The 16,729-nt window shown below is 55.2% G+C and overlaps 1 protein-coding gene across 1 annotated transcript; it reads left to right on the forward strand.

Annotated features, from left to right (window-relative positions):
* The first annotated feature begins 5,800 nt into the window (after positions 1-5,800).
* CLDN19 (claudin 19) lies at positions 5,801-11,787 on the forward strand. Its single transcript, XM_019957697.2, has 6 exons — positions 5,801-5,929; positions 6,603-7,351; positions 8,613-8,777; positions 8,886-8,970; positions 10,783-10,935; positions 11,650-11,787. Exons 2-6 carry the CDS (start codon positions 7,129-7,131, stop codon positions 11,696-11,698), a joined length of 675 nt encoding a protein of 224 aa, XP_019813256.1. The 5' UTR covers positions 5,801-5,929; positions 6,603-7,128; the 3' UTR covers positions 11,699-11,787.
* Positions 11,788-16,729: the final 4,942 nt, after the last annotated feature.

A 16,729-nucleotide genomic window follows, 5' to 3' on the forward strand; every position in this document is an offset into this window, starting at 1 on the left:
CAGGCCCGCTGTGAGGAGGCCTGGTGCCACACCTGGCTTGGCCACTTCCTGTGCAGCCTCAGGCCAGACACTTAACCTTGGGGACCTCGGGGTTGTCATATGTACGAGGGGGACCATAATCCCTGGTCTGCCCACCTCCCGGGCAGTTGTGTGGCCCAGAGGCGGTATCGGATGTGACAGCATTTTGTAAACTGGAACGCTCTGGGTGGATGGCAAGGATTATCTTTAATCCTTCTCTGGCAGCCAGCATCGGTCAGCAGTGCCCTGGCGTGGTGCCCCCGTGTCGGCCACATGCATCCTGCTCTGCTGTCTGGCCTCTGGGTCCTCAGACCTCAGGGTCTCCATGTGCAGGACAACGCACACCTCTAGGAGACAGTGACAGACCTACCGCTTCAGCTCCTCTGGCCTCAGGCTCATCTCCCATCCTGGGCTTGAGAGGCAGGGGGGTCGTGAGTTGGGAACCTGCAGTCTGAGAGCCCATTTATTGATTTAACCCACGTTTATTTATTGAGCACCAGCTATGTGTCTGGTGCTGGGAACATGGAAGCAAACAAAACAAGTCCCTGCCCTTGTAGAGCTTGTACTTTAGTAAGGAGACAGGTAACAAACACATAAGTGTGTGTGTGTGTGTGAGAGCCTTTGAGGTAGATAAGAAAGCAGGTTAGGCCCTAAGTGGGGACCAGCAACAAGGAGGCCAACCTGGTGGCACAGAGTGGGCAAGGAGAGCAGCCAGTGAGGTCAGGGTCCCAGGGGCCACAGGGAGCACCTGGGCTTTGACTCAGTGGGACAGGAGCCCTTGGAGGATTTTGAGCAGGGGTTGGGGGCGTCTGACTTACATTTTAAAGGCCTCAGTGAAGAATGTACATGGAAAATGGGCTCCAAGAGCAAGTATGGAGACAAGGAGAGCATAGCAAAGGCTGCTGCATTGACCCTGGGGAGAGATGGAGGCAGTGTGGATCGGGCGTTGGCAGTGGAAAAGGTCAGGTTCTGGATCTCTTCAAAGTAGAACCAAAAGGGACTTCCCTGGGGGTCCAGTGGCTAAGACCCTGCATTCCCAACTTTGTAGGGGACCCGAGTTTGATCCCTGAACAGGGAACTAAGATCCCACGTGCCACAGCTAAAACCTGGCACAGCCAAGTAGATAAATATTCTTAAAATTTTTTAAAGTAGAGCCGACAGGAGTCACTGATGGGTTGGCTGGCATAAGAAGGAACAACAAGGATTTAGCCTGAACAGTTGTGGAAGTGGAGCCACCTTTTTTCCCATGTCGGGCAGACTGCAGACAAGAGGGTTATGGGCATTGAAATGTGTTTTGTGTGTTTTGCTCAAGTTTAAAGAGCCTGTTAAGGAGAAGATTCCTGAATCTGGAGTTCAGGGAGAGGTGGAGGTAGGAGTTGACATTTTGGAGGTTGCCATCGGCACATGGTGGGTGTTCAAAGCCAGGAAACTGAGGTCAGTGTAGACAGAAGAGGAGTCAGAAGACTGGGCCGGGCTGCAGGCAGCTGGAGGGCAGTGGGGTCCAACAGAGGACACGAGGACCAGCCGTGAGCAGGAGCCAAGACGTCTGGTCCTGGAAGCCGATGAGAGTGTTTCAGGAAGGAGGGGGTGAGCAGTGTCTAAAGCTGCTGAGAGGTTGAACAAGCTAAGAACCGGGAACCCGCTTTTGAATTTGGGGATGGACGTGGAGATCAGTGAGAACTTTAGCAAGAGATGTTTCAGTCGTCTTTCAAGTGAGAAGGGGAGGAGAATGAGTAGTGCTGGCAGGCGCAGACCACTCTTCTCAGGAATTTACTCGGGGGCAGGAGGAGCTGGAGGGAGCTATGAAGGAACAGTTGTTTTTCAAGTTGGGAGACAGTCTGCTTATGGGAACCATCCTGTAGGGACAGTCACTATTCCTTTAGTCATTGGTGGTCTGTGTCCTGTTTGGATGACCCCCTTGCCTAATGAGGAAAGGACCACGTTAATGGAAAGAACTGCAACTTCATCCACATGCTGAGCTGGACAAGACTTTCACTTCCCACCACTTCCGGCTGTGTGATCTCTTGAGTGTGTTTCCTCACACACTCAGGGGCTATAACATGAGATTATAGCCCTTACCTCCTGGGATGGCTGAGAGTATCAATGAGGGAATATTCATAGAGAGCCTGGCATGACGCTTGACACACAGGAGATACTCAACATTACAGAAGACTAATCAGCCTGATTGTGGTCTTCCAGGAGTTTTCACTTCAAGGCAGATGAACTTCACAATTTCAAAGTATGCTAAACCATAGAGACAGCAGACTGTCTCAGTGTAGCGCATGAAAGGCCAGATGTTTTCAGTGGCAACAGAACTGGAATAAGTGCATATGGTTCGGTGGGTGAGTCCTGCCAGCAGCAGGAGGTGATGGCAGGGTCCAAGCTAAGATTGCTTGGCCTGTGTGTGTGACACATGCACACAAGCGGATCAGCACTGGGGAAGGCTGCTTGAAGTAAAGGGAGAGCAGCCACAGGAGCATGAGAGGGGATCGAGGCAACTCAGCAAACTCAGGGAAGATCTGGACATGGAAGACGTCTGTCTCGACACTCTGGGCAGCTGGCAGAGCTCTCAGCAGGGGTGCAAAAGAGAGCCATTGCTCAGGACTGTTTGGAGAGGAGAAGAGGGCACTGCCAGACACCCTCACCCTGGTTTAGTTGTTCAGTTGCTAAGTCATGTCCGACTCTTTGCAACCCCATGGGCTGCAGCACGCCAGGCTCCCCTGTCCTTCACTATTTGGAGCTCGCTCAAACTCATGTTCATTGAGTCAGCGATGCCATCCAACCATCTCATCCTCTGTCACCACCCCCTTCTCCTCCTGCCTTCAGTCTTTCCCAGAATCAGGGTCTTTTCAGTGAGTCAGTTCTTCGCATCAGGTGGCCAAAGGATTGGAGCTTCAGTATCAGTTCTTCCAATGAATATTCAGGGTTGATTTCCTTTAGGATGGACTGGTTTGATCTCCTTGCTGTCCAAGGGACTCTCAGGAGTCTTCCCCAGCACCACAGTTTAAAACATCAGTTCTTCAGTGCTCAGCCTTCTTCATGGTCCAACTCTCACACCCATACATGACTACTGGAAAAGCTATAGCTTTGACTAGGTGGACCTTTGTCGGCAAAGCATTGTCTCTGCTTTTTAATACACTGCCTAGGTTTGTCATAGCTTTTCTCTCAAGGAGAAAGCATCTTTGTAATTTCGTGGCTGCAGTTACTGTCCACAGTGATTTTGGAGCCCAGGAAAATAAAGTCTGTCACTGTTTCCACTTTTCCCCCATCTATTTGCCCTGAGTTAGTTGTGGGACACAGAAATGAAGCTGGTGGTAGGGCCAGCAGATCTCTTAGTCCTTGGGAAGGAGGCAAAGGAACGATGAGCCAAGTGCTGTGAAAGGAAATATGCAAAGAACATGAAGGATCCCAGATCAGAGCACCTGACCCTGCCGGAGTGGGCGAGACACTGAGGTGGCCACCCTGCTGGGTCACACTGGGGTGGCCACGCTGCTGGCGGCACTGCTTTCTAGCTGTGCCGCCTAGGGCAAGTCCTCTCCATTTTAAGCCTGGGATTCCACGGGAAAGTCAGACTCCAAGCTGGGGGGAGTTTGGCCAGCACCACCACCTGAGCCGCCAGCGTTTCAGATGGTGGCTGCAGAGAATGTGCTGGACGGCAACCAACTGAGTCAGACCCTCTTAACTGGCAGGGGGAAAGGACCGGGGGAGGTGCTCCTGTGTTCCACTGGGAGGGAGGCAGAAATGTCATCTCCACACCCATCAGTCAGTGGTCACCACAGATCTACCTACTAAGCACCCGCCCTGCCAGGCACTGCCAGGCAGGAAGGGGCAGTGGGTCTTCAGCCACACAGGGTGAGAAGGCAGCCAACCTGCACCCAGGGTGAGAGGGCACGAGGGGGAGATCGCCCTGGAGGGGGCAGAGCCCTCATTAGCCACAATTCTTCAGGCGTATTATGTTTTCCAGAAGCACTTCTCACCCATATTGATCCTTCTAAACTCCCTCATGACCCAGACAGATGAATGCTATTGTCTCTATTCTTCAGGTTGAGGACCAGAACCAGAGAAGCAAAGGGACTTGCCTAGCATCACACAGCTTTTCAGTGGCAGAGATAAAGCTAGGATCCCTAAGTTTCTTGTAATTTAAGTGAAAGCACTTTTTAAACAGTGAAGTGTGATACCCCAGGGAAGTTTCTAGTTAGCTCTTAATGGAGGCTGGGGTGGGTTCCTGAGCCTTGTTGCTTTCCCCACATGCCTGGGAGTTGCTGGACTGCAGGGGGCCATGGGAATTGCAGAAGCCCTGGGTGGAGAAGCTGCGCCTGGTTAGGGAACTCAACTCCAGAAGCAGGATCTGGATTCCAAAGGGCTTTGGGACATGGGTGAGGGAAGGCCTTTGGGGTAGGAGAGAATGTTTTGGTAGAACAGACTCAAGACCACAAGTAACAGAAGGGATAAGAGTTTCCAAGGGAGATGTGAGCATCATTGTGGATCATAAAGTGGGTCTGGTCCAGTGTGGGGAGGGCTTGGGGTGGGGGGCCTAGCCAGGAGGAGCGAGCAGTTCCTGAGTGCAGCTGGGTGACCCTAAGCATCTCGCTTCCTGTCTCTGATTCTCAGCTTTTCATTTGTCAGTGGAGGGCCTTGTAGTCCCTGATCTCCCGGACTGTGTGGCCTTGAGGATCCTAAGGCTCAGAGACCTGACTCAGGTGCTACTCGGGATCAGAATGACTCCTGGATCCTCCTTACAGAGGAAGCCCTGCATCAGGCTGGAAGAGGGCTTCCCTGGTGGCTCAGCCATGAAGAATCCTCCTGCCTTGCAGCAGACACAGTAGACACAGGTTCCATCCCTGGGTGTGGAAGATTCCCCAGGGGAGGAAATGTCAACCCACTCCAGTATTCTTGCCTAGAAAATCCCATGGACAGAGAAGCTTGGAGGACTACAATCCATAGGGTCACAAAGAGCTGGACATGGCTTAGCAACCTAACAACAAAGGCTGGGAGAAGCCAAGCCCAGCCGGGAGAGGGCAGTCAGTCCTTCAGGAATGAATAACTGCTGAGTGGCAGCCCCATGCAGGCAGTCCGCACTCTCTCAAACACTGGGCAGCTCTCTGGGTGATTCCATGAAGCTAATTAGATTTCATGAATCTAATTCCATGATTTAGAGGTGAGGACACAGGCTCCACAGCCAGCCAGCCAGCTCAGGCCCGTTCCTCCTGGTGCTGCAAGAAAGGTGGGGTGTGGACTAGACAGATCTGATAGGAAAGCACCCTGACCCCGGCTTCCTAGCTTGGGGTAGGTCACCTCTCTCAGTCTCGGTTCCTTATCCGTGAAGGGGCGCCCATCGTGTGAGGGGTTGTCTACGAATAGAGGGATAAGGCCTAGAAACCCTTGCCCGGAGTTTCCACTCTGGGCGCCAGGAGTCCCCTGCTCCTCTACATCCTTCTCTCGCTGTCTGTGGTGGAGGGATCGGAATTAGGGACTGACTGTACCATGGCTCTAGGCCCGGCTAGCTTTGGGGGACTCACAGGCGGCCCCAGGACAGCCAGATCCACGTGGCTCGGGACTTTCCAGATCCGAGGACAGCGGTGGGAGATGAGGGGGTGGGGGGAACAGTATCGGGAACCACAGGCCCAGCAGCTCCCACCGCCCCCTTGAGGGCAGGCCCCTCCCCCAGCTGGCAGGCGCGGGGCCGCGGGCCATAACAGGGCCCACGCCCCGGCGGGCTCACAGGGCAGCATTGTCTGCAGAGCCTGGCACCCTCTCGTTTGCATAGCCACGTGAAGAATGCGAGGGAGCGGGCGGGGCTGCCCCTGCGGAGGGGTTCTGGGTGGAGGGTGCCTGGAGCCCAGGGTCGGTGGCAGGACCCTGCCTTCCCCCAGCGCAGCATGGGGAAAGGCGAGGCGAGTGGGACGCTTGGGTAGGAGCGGGTGCGGGGGCGAGGGTGGGGGCTGGCGGGAGCAGGAACAGGATTGTGACATTCCCCGGCACCCACGCCTGGGGAGCCGAACTGAACGTGAGGGGATTGCTAATGAGGTCGACGAGAGTTAAACATTCCCTTGCTCCAGAGGGCTGAGCTGGGACTGGAGAAAGGAGGGGAGGGGGCCTCTCAGAGGGGGCAACCTGAACCCCAGGAATGTGCAGAGGCCACTGCTCCCCACCAGGCTGTTCTGGAGCTAGGGGCCAGGGCCTGGTGCCTCAGGCCCCAGCAGGAGTGTTAAGCCAGCCAGCAAAGGGATTAGCAGCCTGAGCAGTCTGCCCTCCTTCAGGCTGATGCCAAAGGTTGGTGATATCTCCCACCTCCCTGCCAGGCTCCTGGCTGGCTGGCAGCCAGCTCTGTCCCAGCCTTCATGAGGACTCTCTTCTGCCCCCAACCTCAGATCTCAAACAGACCCCCTGTTTGAGTGAGTCTGGCCCTCCCCTCTTTTGATACACATGGTCCCAGGGACCCAGGACCTCTCTCCCCAACATCCCCTCCCCAGCCCAGTCTCTCCATAGCTGACCTCAGAACCCGCTCCAAAAAGTTCTCCTTGATGTCTAACCCTAGTCTTACCGCCTGTAAATTGGAATTCCATTCTCTTTCCATCCTACAGGCAAGGGACAGAAAACCCCAAGGGTCAGATCAACTGTGTGATGGCAACATCCATCATCTCAGGGCTGATGCTTGGGGTAGGAATGAGAAATTTAGGGCACTTGTATCAGCTTCTAAAGGGGTTCCCCTAGGGAAAAGGCCCTGAGAGCCAGCCTGGGTCACTCCTCCCAGCCCCTCCTTTCTCTATCCCTGGGGAGGGGAACCCACCTTGGCCACGCCCCACCCCACCCCCCACCCCAGGGGGCTGGGCAGGAGGAGCTTTGCTGGGGACCTTGCCCTGGCTTAGGCGGCTACTGTGGGCGGGCCCCTGGCCTTTCCAGCTTGGGCCTCCCCCTGCATTCTAGAGCCTGGATCTGCTGCCTTTGCTGCTGCCACTGCAGGGCTGCCGCCTCTCCTCTTCAGCCTCTGACCACTTGCTTCACCCACCCTCCCACCCTGCTGCTCCTGTCACCTGGCCATGATCTCGGCCCCCCCAGGGATCCTGGCCCAGCCCTGAGCCCTGGAACCCCCAGTCCCCTCCCTTGGCCATGGCCAACTCCGGCCTTCAGCTCCTGGGCTACTTCCTGGCTATGGGTGGCTGGGTGGGCATCATCGCCAGCACAGCCCTGCCGCAGTGGAAGCAGTCCTCCTACGCGGGAGACGCTATCATCACCGCTGTGGGCCTCTATGAAGGGCTCTGGATGTCCTGCGCCTCCCAGAGCACCGGTCAGGTGCAGTGCAAGCTTTATGACTCGCTGCTCGCCCTGGAAGGTAGGCCTCATGCCCTCTGGGATGGGGAGGTGGGAAGTGGGGGTGGGGGGCCCGGAGCAGGCTTTCCCACAGTCTGCCATCTGCCCTGGGCTGCACTCGCCAGCCCCTGAGCCCGTGCACTCGTGAAGAGCCAGGTCAGCCTGTCCCCTGTCCGGGAACAGGGGTTCTAGGTTCTAGCAACTGTGGGTCCACATGCCGGCTCTGCCACTGCAGCCTTGAAGGAGTCCCTGACCCTCTATGTCCTCATCTGGAAAGGGGAGGACTAGGACTCTGGCAGGACTCTGGGAGGGTCGGAGGAGATGACTGCCGGCACTCAGAGGGGCTCGGTCAAGACCCCTCCCTCTGTTTCTCCCCACACTCTGTGCAGACACACGTGTGCACATATCTACTTGTCAGTCCTGCCACGTAGACAAGTGTGCGGGCACTCGGGTGCACCTACACACACACACACCGATTCAAGGGACATGAACTTGAGAAACTCCCGGAGATGGTGAGGGACAGGGAAGCCTGCATGCTGCAGTCCATGGGGTCTCAGAGTCAGACATGACTAACACACACACAAGCGTGTGCATGTACACGCACGTCCACACACAGGCACCTGAGTAGGCAGGCAGTTCTCCTCCTCCTGAGGTGTGCGACTGAGTCTGACAAGTTGGCTCATAAACAGATACCACTATATAGCTCTACCCTGGCTGGGAGCCCACCCACCGCCCTCTGCCCAGGGCCCCACAGGCCTGAGCCAGGCTACTGTCACATGGCCCCCGCCACTGCAGACCAGACAGGTCATCTGGCCTCCATCAGGGACCCAGATCCCCTGAGCTGCCCCTGGGCCCGGGACTGACCCCAGCAGCAGGCATCCAGCTACCATGGGTGACTCAAGGGGCAGAGGGAAAGGTGACCAGAGTCAGATCCCTCAGCTCCTCCTTCTGCCGGATCTGAAAGGCCCCAGGAGAAGCTGCCTCCCAACCCCACTGCCTGCGAGGGCTGTGCCAGGCCCCAAGGGGTCGCCTGGTCAGAAAGCAGCAGATGGGAGAACTCATGCCCCCCATCACCACACACTATCCCAAGGACCCCGCAAGCGAGAGTGAGTGGTGGAGTTCACTGGTGTGGCTCAGCTCCACACCCTGCTCTCACACCCTCCCCATCCCCTCAAACCTACGCAAGTAGCACCTCCAACTTCAGCTCCAGGCACCCCCATCTTGGGCTCCTCCCACCCGCCTACTTCTCCCACCCCCGGCTCAGTCCCTCCCGCTCCACCCAGGTCACATCCAGTCAGCACGAGCCCTGATGGTGGTGGCTGTGCTCCTGGGCTTCGTGGCCATGGTCCTCAGTGTCGTCGGCATGAAGTGCACCCGGGTCGGAGACAGCAACCCCATCGCCAAGGGCCGTGTCGCCATCGCTGGGGGTGCCCTCTTCCTCCTGGCGGGTAAGTGCCCAGCTCCTCCCCCACCATCTTGACCGTAGCAAGTAGCCCCATGCTGGCTGGCCATCTGGGGGCCGGAGCAGAGCTGAGACCTCCCTCCCCTGTCCTTAGGCCTCTGCACTTTGACGGCCGTCTCATGGTATGCCACCCTGGTGACCCAGGAGTTCTTCAACCCCAGCACACCTGTCAACGCCAGGTGAGTGCCAGGACATGGCTTGAGCCATGGCTGGGCCTCTCGCTCCACCTTCTCTGAGGCCACTGGCCTTCGTCCAGCAGGGTGCCCGGAGGGGAAACAAGGGACAGGCCCCAGGAGCTGTCTCTGAGAAGTTCTTTGGTGTGGGGAGCAGACAGCATGTGGCTGGGCCCTCCAACGGGGCGGGAGGCCTATGGAAGCCACCCCAAGGGGTAATGCCCTGGCTCTTGATTTAAATCCCAGCTCCACACAGGCTGTCTGTCTGACTGGCAAGTTCCTTAATCTTTCCGTGTCTGATTTCCTGCCCTGGAACATGCAACTAGGACCAGGGACACAGCTTAGTGTGGTTGTGAGGGTTCTGTGAGATGGTGCAGGTAAGGGACCTAGCACAGTGCCTGGGTTCTTATTTCTGTAGGAGGCACAATGACTTTGAGCCAAAGAGATGAGGTTGGAAAAGTCTTAAGGGAAGATGGCAGAGGCCCTTGCAGCCATAGGAAGCTTTCTTTTCCCCCTCCAGGGGTGGAAGGCAGGACAATCCCTCTGGCTATGGTGTGAGAATGATGGGGAGTGGGCAAGGCCAGTAAGGTTCTGTTGTAGAGGTCTGGAGCAGAGGGCTTAGGGCTGAGGGGCAGAGATACTTAGAGGCTAAAATGGTCAGGACTTGTAAGGTCAAGGTGTGGGGGCCAAATAAGGGGCTCTGTGAAGGGACTGGCCCCTCCCCTTACCTCTCAGCTCTGCCAGGAGCAGAGAATGGGACAGTCTCAACCCCAGATATCCCAACAGACCTTGAGGCCTGGGGTGGAGGATGAGGAGAGATGGCTGGGTCATTGCAGTCTGGAGGGCTCCCTGGAGGAGGCAGCAATATGGAGAGGGGAGGAAAAGGAGACTTCAGGATGAGGTTCAATCCCCGAGGCTGGCAGCTGTAACCACAAAAACCTGCGAAGCAAGAGGTAGCGCAGCTCAGAGACGCCAGGCTGACACTCAGCCTGTTCCTTCAGCATTCCTCAAGGTTGCCCGAATCGCAGGCCCTGTGCTGGGCCCTGGGGACATAGATGAATCCGGTGCTGTCTGCCCTTAAGGTGCTCCCCAGGGAGCCAGACAAGCAAGGAACTGATCAGCCACCATGTGAGAGTCAGTGCCAGGTGGCGAGCAAAGCGGTCAGGGAAAGCTGCTGGAGGAGGTGGTATCTACACTGGGTCCGGGAGGCAGAGGGGACGCAGGTAGGGGACACTCCAGCAGGGGGCGCCTCGGAACCAAAGGTGGCTGCAGAGGGGACGCCGGGCTGTCCCACCTAGTCTAGGGGTGGAGAGGCTGGAGTGCCAGATGGAAAAGGCGGAGGAGTCTGGCCTTCCCCAGAGGGCAGTGAGAGCCCAGTGGCGAGTTCCGTGGGCCAGACCATGACCAAGAGAGGTGGCTGGACTGCCCCGTTCCTCCCCTCCCTGACCCCCGCTCCCCCTCCCCCCCACCCCCCCTCCCCAGCCACACACACCCCACCTTGCACTGGCCAGAGGAGGAAAGAGGCCCGAGGTTGCACGGAGCAGACCAGCCTGGGCCTGGGTCACTCTGGGTCTGTGGTGTTGATGTGCTGCGACAGGGGCTGAAGAAAGGATGTGCGTTCATCCCAACTTCCTCAGATGTGGGTTCACCCCAGCTTCCCCAGAGAGCCCAAGGAGGCTTGTGAGGCCCCAGCCTCCGCTCCCCACGCCCTGCCCACCCTCCGCTCTGCCAGGCAGAGGCTGGGAGGCCCCCGGGGGAGGTCGGGGCGGGGCGGGGGTAGGCACAGTCACACCTGATGGTGTCCTCCACCCCTCGCAGGTACGAGTTCGGCCCAGCCCTGTTTGTGGGCTGGGCGGCCGCCGGCCTGGCCCTGCTGGGCGGCTCCTTCCTCTGCTGCACGTGTCCGGAGCCGGAACGAGCCAACAACAGCCCGCAGCCCTACCGGCCAGGCCCCTCCACGGCTGCCCGAGAGTACGTCTGAGCCTGCCCAGCACCCGCCGGCCTGTGCAGCACCCCGGGTGGGGCCAGGAGGGCTCGGGGGGTCCCCCAGGTCGGTTAGGGCTCTGAGCAGCTTGTCCCCAACCTAGGCACCCAGTCTGCGTTCTGAGACTTAGACCCAGACATTCAGAGAGAGGCAGGAGGCAGGCCTCAGCCCTCCTGTGCTGCTGGGGCCAGGGCCAGGGCCAGGTACAAGCAGGGACCTGTCCACACCCCAGCCAGCTGCAGTTCCTTTCATGGCCACTTATTTACTCATCCACTGGTTGAGTGAGTGACTACTCTGTGCTGGGCCTGGAGGACGCAGCAATAAAGACGCCCTGGAGGTGGCCAGAGCCCATTGTCCCCCTGGCCCACGGGGCTTCTCACAACCCCAGGAAGGAAGTAACGTCAGGATGACACTTGTCCCCGATTACACACACAAGGAAGTGGGTTCAGAGAGACCAGGAGGCGTGGCCCTGCTGCCTCTGAATTCAGGTCTTCCAGTATGCCTGGAGCTGTGTGGATACTCACACAGATGGCTGAGCGAGGCCATGTCACCCCTGCCCCAGAAATGGGCTCCCGCTGCAGGGCTGCTGTGAATTGCACTTGCCAGTCCCTGGGTCTGGGCCTGAACCCCACAGCCCCTGCCCCAGCCCCGCTGCCCTCTGCTCACCCCACTAACTAGCTCTCCTCTCTTTTGACTTTCAGACCAGTTGTTAAATTGTCCGCCTCCACCAAGGGCCCCCTGGGTGTGTAAAGTCCAGGTCCCCAGCCTGGCTCTGCCCCGCCTTGCCACACCTAGACTATGGGCTTGATATTTTTTTTGGAAAGAAAAGTGAACATCCAGCTCCGAGTGTGGTGTCATTTGATCCGTCTCTGGTACGGCAGAGCTGGACCCTGGGCTCCTTGGGCACAAAGACGGGGAGACAGGTCCAGTAAGCGTTACACAGCACATGCGAGCTGAGCAGGATCCTCCCTGACCGTCCTTAGGTTGGCACCAGCACCTCCTTGGTCAGAGACGCAGCCCTGCTGCTCTGGCTGTCCTGGAGCCCTCCTGGGAAAGGGGGTGATCCCAGGGAGGCCCTCTCACTTGGAGCTGAGGGTCAGAGCTGGGTGAGAGCCCACTGAGAGCCCTCCAGGAGCTGGCTGCCTGGAGAAGTGCCTGAGGGTAGGACGGTAGGGCCTTGCAGGAGTGGCGGAAACTCTGCTCCCAGCCCAGTGCTGCCACCTCTCCCACACCCACACCCCTCTTCCTCTCCAGTCTGCTGAGACCCCACTGTTTCTGCCCTGGAACCAGAGTAGGGAGGGGCAGCCTGAGGCTGCTTGAGGCAGTGGCTGGAGCTGTGGCCTCACACAGGGCTGTGGGCAGAGCTGGAAGGGCTTTGGGTCTTGGAAGTACAGTTATCACCTCCTTAGTATAGAAGCAAGTGTGTGCACGGCTTAGTCGCTCAGTCGTGTCCCACTCTTTGGTACCCCTTGGACGGTAGGCCGCCAGGCTCCTCTGTCATAGGATTTTTCAGGCAGGAACACTGGAGTGGGTTGCCATTTCCTTTTCCAATAGACGCAAGAGACGTCCTCAAAGGAATGTAGGGAAAATGAGCCCTTGCCCTCATGCTCAGGTGTTGCCCACCCTAGACGTCCTCCCGGGACCCTGGGTCTCTCTCTGGCCTCTGCCCTCTGTCTCTCCCAACCAGAAGGAGCTGACCACAGCTCTCAGAAAGAACTGTCTCTTGCCTTCTCCTGCCCTCCTTAGCCAGTTCTCTTCTGGCTTTCTCCACCACCCATCCAGTGACATCTCCTACCCAGTCAAGATCCCAAGGACACAGCTCAACCGTCTCCCCCTGACATGCCCCTGAGAGGTGAAGTCAGACGAGATGACCATCCGGCTCCAGCAGAAGGGAGGGGAGAAGCAGACGGCAGAGCTGCTGTGGGATTGTCCACGGGCGGCCAGGCGTGGCAGCAGCTGCGCCTACAGGGGTGCGCCTGAGGGGCTAGAAGGGGTGGGTGGCTGCGCCTAAATGGGTTCACTAGAGCCCTGCCTCTCGAACGAGGTGAGAGGTGAACGAGAGCTATGGCAGAGTCTCTCTGGGTGCCTGACACTGTAACGTAGGGGTTCTTGGCTCTGCTCACACATTCAAGTCACCTGGGGAGCTGATGTCCAGCCCTCCCCGCCGCCTCTAGGCATCCCAACCTAATGGACTTGAGGTGGCCATGTGGCGGACCTGGGCACCAAAGGTCAGCACACTGAGGGCACTTCTGTGAGGCCTCAGAGCTTCTGTGAAGCTCGGGGCTGTGACAGCCACATTTCTTGCCCCTCTGAGGCAGTCTCGAAAGGCAGGTAAAACAAGAGGCGAGAAAGACGAAAGGAAGCCCCTCTCCCTCTGCCTTTCCTGAGACCAGGAAGCCCCTCTCCCTCTGCCTTTCCTGAGACCAGGCCGTTCCGTGAGAACACCACACCCTCCCAGTGAATAAATAAAACCCTTTCCACTGAAACGGTTTTGAGTGTGACTTCTGTCACACACAGCCATGTGTTATCTCTTGTGGTTCAGGGGCCACCAGAGGCTTGGGACTTGGTAGGAAAATGTTGGGATAGAGTGTGCTGGCTGCTTCAGGGATGGGCTGTGAGGGAGACAAGCACCAGGCCAGCCGGTGGCCCTACAGCCGGGCAGGAGCAAAATTCAGTGTGATCCTTTGTAAAGGGAAGTCTTTTGTGCCCAGAGCCAAAGACTGGACAGGTGGAGAGTCAGACGACCGCTCACAACCCAGTGGGTCCTGGCAATGGGTGGATGTCTGGGAAGAGTTCGGAGTTTGCAGCTAGAAGAGCGTGGGAAGCCTGATCCCCCCAGGCCTCTTCTCTTTCAAATGTTTACATCACAGTCACCTTCACATCACAGTCTGCCAACCTGTGACAGGGTCCACTGTCCAGGCCTCCTGTTTCCTACCCCAGCCACAAGGCTAGAGGACTGAGAGGAGACCCAGGTAGGTTGCTGTTATTATTTTACTAGCGGAGTTCTTTCAAGGATGAAATTAAGTGTTAGTTGCTCAGTTGTGTCTGACTCTTTGCAACCCCATGGACTGAAGCCCTCCAGGTTCTTCCGTCCATAGAATTCTCCAGCCAAGAATTACTGGAGTGGGTTGCCATTCCCTTTTCCAGGGGATCTTCCTGACTCAGGGATCAAACCCAGGTCTCCTGCATTGCAGGCAGATTCTTGATCGTCTGAGCCATCAGAGAAGCTAAGAATGAAATTGGCAGGCCATAAAAGATGGTTTGGGGAGGGATATATCTGTGCCCTCAGCCTCGAAGGAAATCCTGAGTACCATGGTAACAGATGTTCAGCTAAGGGGTGTGAACCAGGTGCTGGAGTATCTGACCAGACCTCATCTATTGCCTGCATCTGAGAGTATAGATAGGAACTGAGTATTAGATGATGTCAAGGAATTATGGTTAACTTTGTGTTATATATTATTCATTTTATGTGATAATGACACTGGTTATCATTTTTAAGCCTTGTCTGTCAGAAGTGCACATTGAAACAATGTAATGGTTGGGTTTTCTTTAAAAAACTCTAGGAATAGAAAAGTCAGAGGCAGGGGATTATAAAATAAGACTGGTAAATGCCAGTGGTACTTAGGGGTTCACTCTGTTCTTCTCTGTGCATTTGAAAATGAAAAAAAAAATCAAAAGGTTAAAAATACATCTGAGTTTTGCTGGTTTGTAATTTTTATACTTTCCATTGGAATAAAGGTGATGAAGACTCTTGTCACTCAAAGCAGAGTCTTCCGGCCACAAGCATCACACCACCCAAAACCTTGTTAGAAGTGCAGAATTTCAGGCTCCACTCCAGACTAGGAGAAACAGACTCAGCATTTTCAGGAGATCTCTGGGTGATTCTGGAGCATTTCGGAAAGGCAGGTGTAGGCTAGTGAGGGCTGTGTGTGGCTTCTCCTTTTCTGGATGAGAATTTCAACTGAGCTACCATTGAATAACTGGATATAATGAAAGTGGTTCAATTTAAGATTTTGTCTAGAGTTGGGACGATTGTGGGGAGCACAACTAAACCTGATCCAGGCCAAACTGGACATAAGAATGGACAACACCCAGAGAAGTGCTTCCTGACCACCTCTCCTCAGAGAGCACACAAAACTAATACTTAGTTCAATTTATGAGAATATTGCAGGCAATTTTATTCTGGATACTATATATTCTTGTTTAAAAAAAGTAGAAATGTGGAGGAAACAATCACTTTGCGGAACAGCAGAAATTAACATTACGTTGTAAATCAACCGAGAGTGAGTGAAAGTTGCTCAGTCGTGTCCGACTCTTTGAGACCCCATTGACTATACCGTCCTTGGAATTCTCCAGGCCACAATACAGGAGTGGGTATTATTAGTTCCTTCTCCAGGGTACTGTACATCAACTATAAATCAACTGTACTTCAGTAAAATTTTTTTAAAAAGAAAAAAATTATTAAGGAAAGGTTAATCAATTCTTGAGAGCATCAGAGGACTGACACAATGCTATGGAGTCAGAGAGTCAAACCTGAAGCCCTGCTGCTCGCTCTCTGTGTTGGTAGCCCATGTGGTTGCCACAAAGCTGAAGAGCCCTTGGTTGGCGGGTTTGGAGATTGGTTACATATAAAGGGATTGAACAAATAAGTAAATTTGTCATTGTTTACCCACTCCAGTATTCTTGCCTGGAGAATCCCGGGGACAGAGGAGCCTAGTGGGCTGCCATCTATGGGGTCGCACAGAGTCGGACACGACTGAAGTGACTTAGCAGCAGCAGCAGCAGCAGTCGCTCATTCATCTCTGACTTGTGACCCCATGGCCTGTAGCCTGCCAGGCTCCTCTGTCTGTGGGATTTCCCAGGCAAAAATACTGGAGTGGGTTGCCATTTCCTTCTCCAGGGGATCTTCCTGACCCAGGGACCAAACCCTCATCCCCTGTATTGCAGGAGGATTCTTTACCACTGAATCACCTGGGAAGCCCCAATAAGTATATACACAGGAGGTAATTGGAGCCAGTCTTCTCACTGTCAGAGAATGGATTTACAGAGTTGGAAAGGGGGAAGACTAGAATAACTCTTGAGGTGTTGGATCAGAGTTGGAGGTATGCGGATGAACATACAACTTTTGATATATGTAGATAAATGTAGAAATAGGTACAGTTGTATACGTATATGTGTGTAATATACATACACAGAGCCTTCTGTAACCACGGACATGGAACTGGAAATATGGAGAGCCCACTGTACTACAGTATTTTATATAAAGGACTTGAGCATTCAGGGATTTTGGTATGATTGTGGTCGGCAGGGGAGGGGGTGGATGGGTGTGGTTCTGGAACCAATCTCCCATGAGAACTGAGGGCTGACTGTACATCCCCTAGACAGGCCAAGAAGCAATGACCCCCAAGGGCAAGCTCATGTCTTGATTTCTGAATACCACGCAGAACCCCAGGGAGATTCAAGGAAAGTACAAAATAAGCTTGGAGCATCTTGTTCCAGAAAGTAAGAATGTGCTCAAGGAACGATGGAGAAGTGTCTAAAGGATTCAGGAGCCGGATTAAAGGGTTCCCTCTGATTTTATCTGGAACAATTTGATCATCAAAATACATAGTGACAGTAATGGATTTTAACTCTGTGAATAAAAATAAGAATCCACTAGTTCCTAGAGATATGAATAATTAAGTGGGGGAAAAGCTTTACAGTAAAATGGCAGTACATGTAACTTATTAACTAAGAAGTACAAAACACTTAATTTTGCAATGATAAGCACAGTGGACATAT

The sequence above is a fragment of the Bos indicus genome, chromosome 3, assembly GCF_029378745.1.
Source record: "Bos indicus isolate NIAB-ARS_2022 breed Sahiwal x Tharparkar chromosome 3, NIAB-ARS_B.indTharparkar_mat_pri_1.0, whole genome shotgun sequence".
Taxonomy (NCBI): domain Eukaryota; kingdom Metazoa; phylum Chordata; class Mammalia; order Artiodactyla; family Bovidae; genus Bos; species Bos indicus.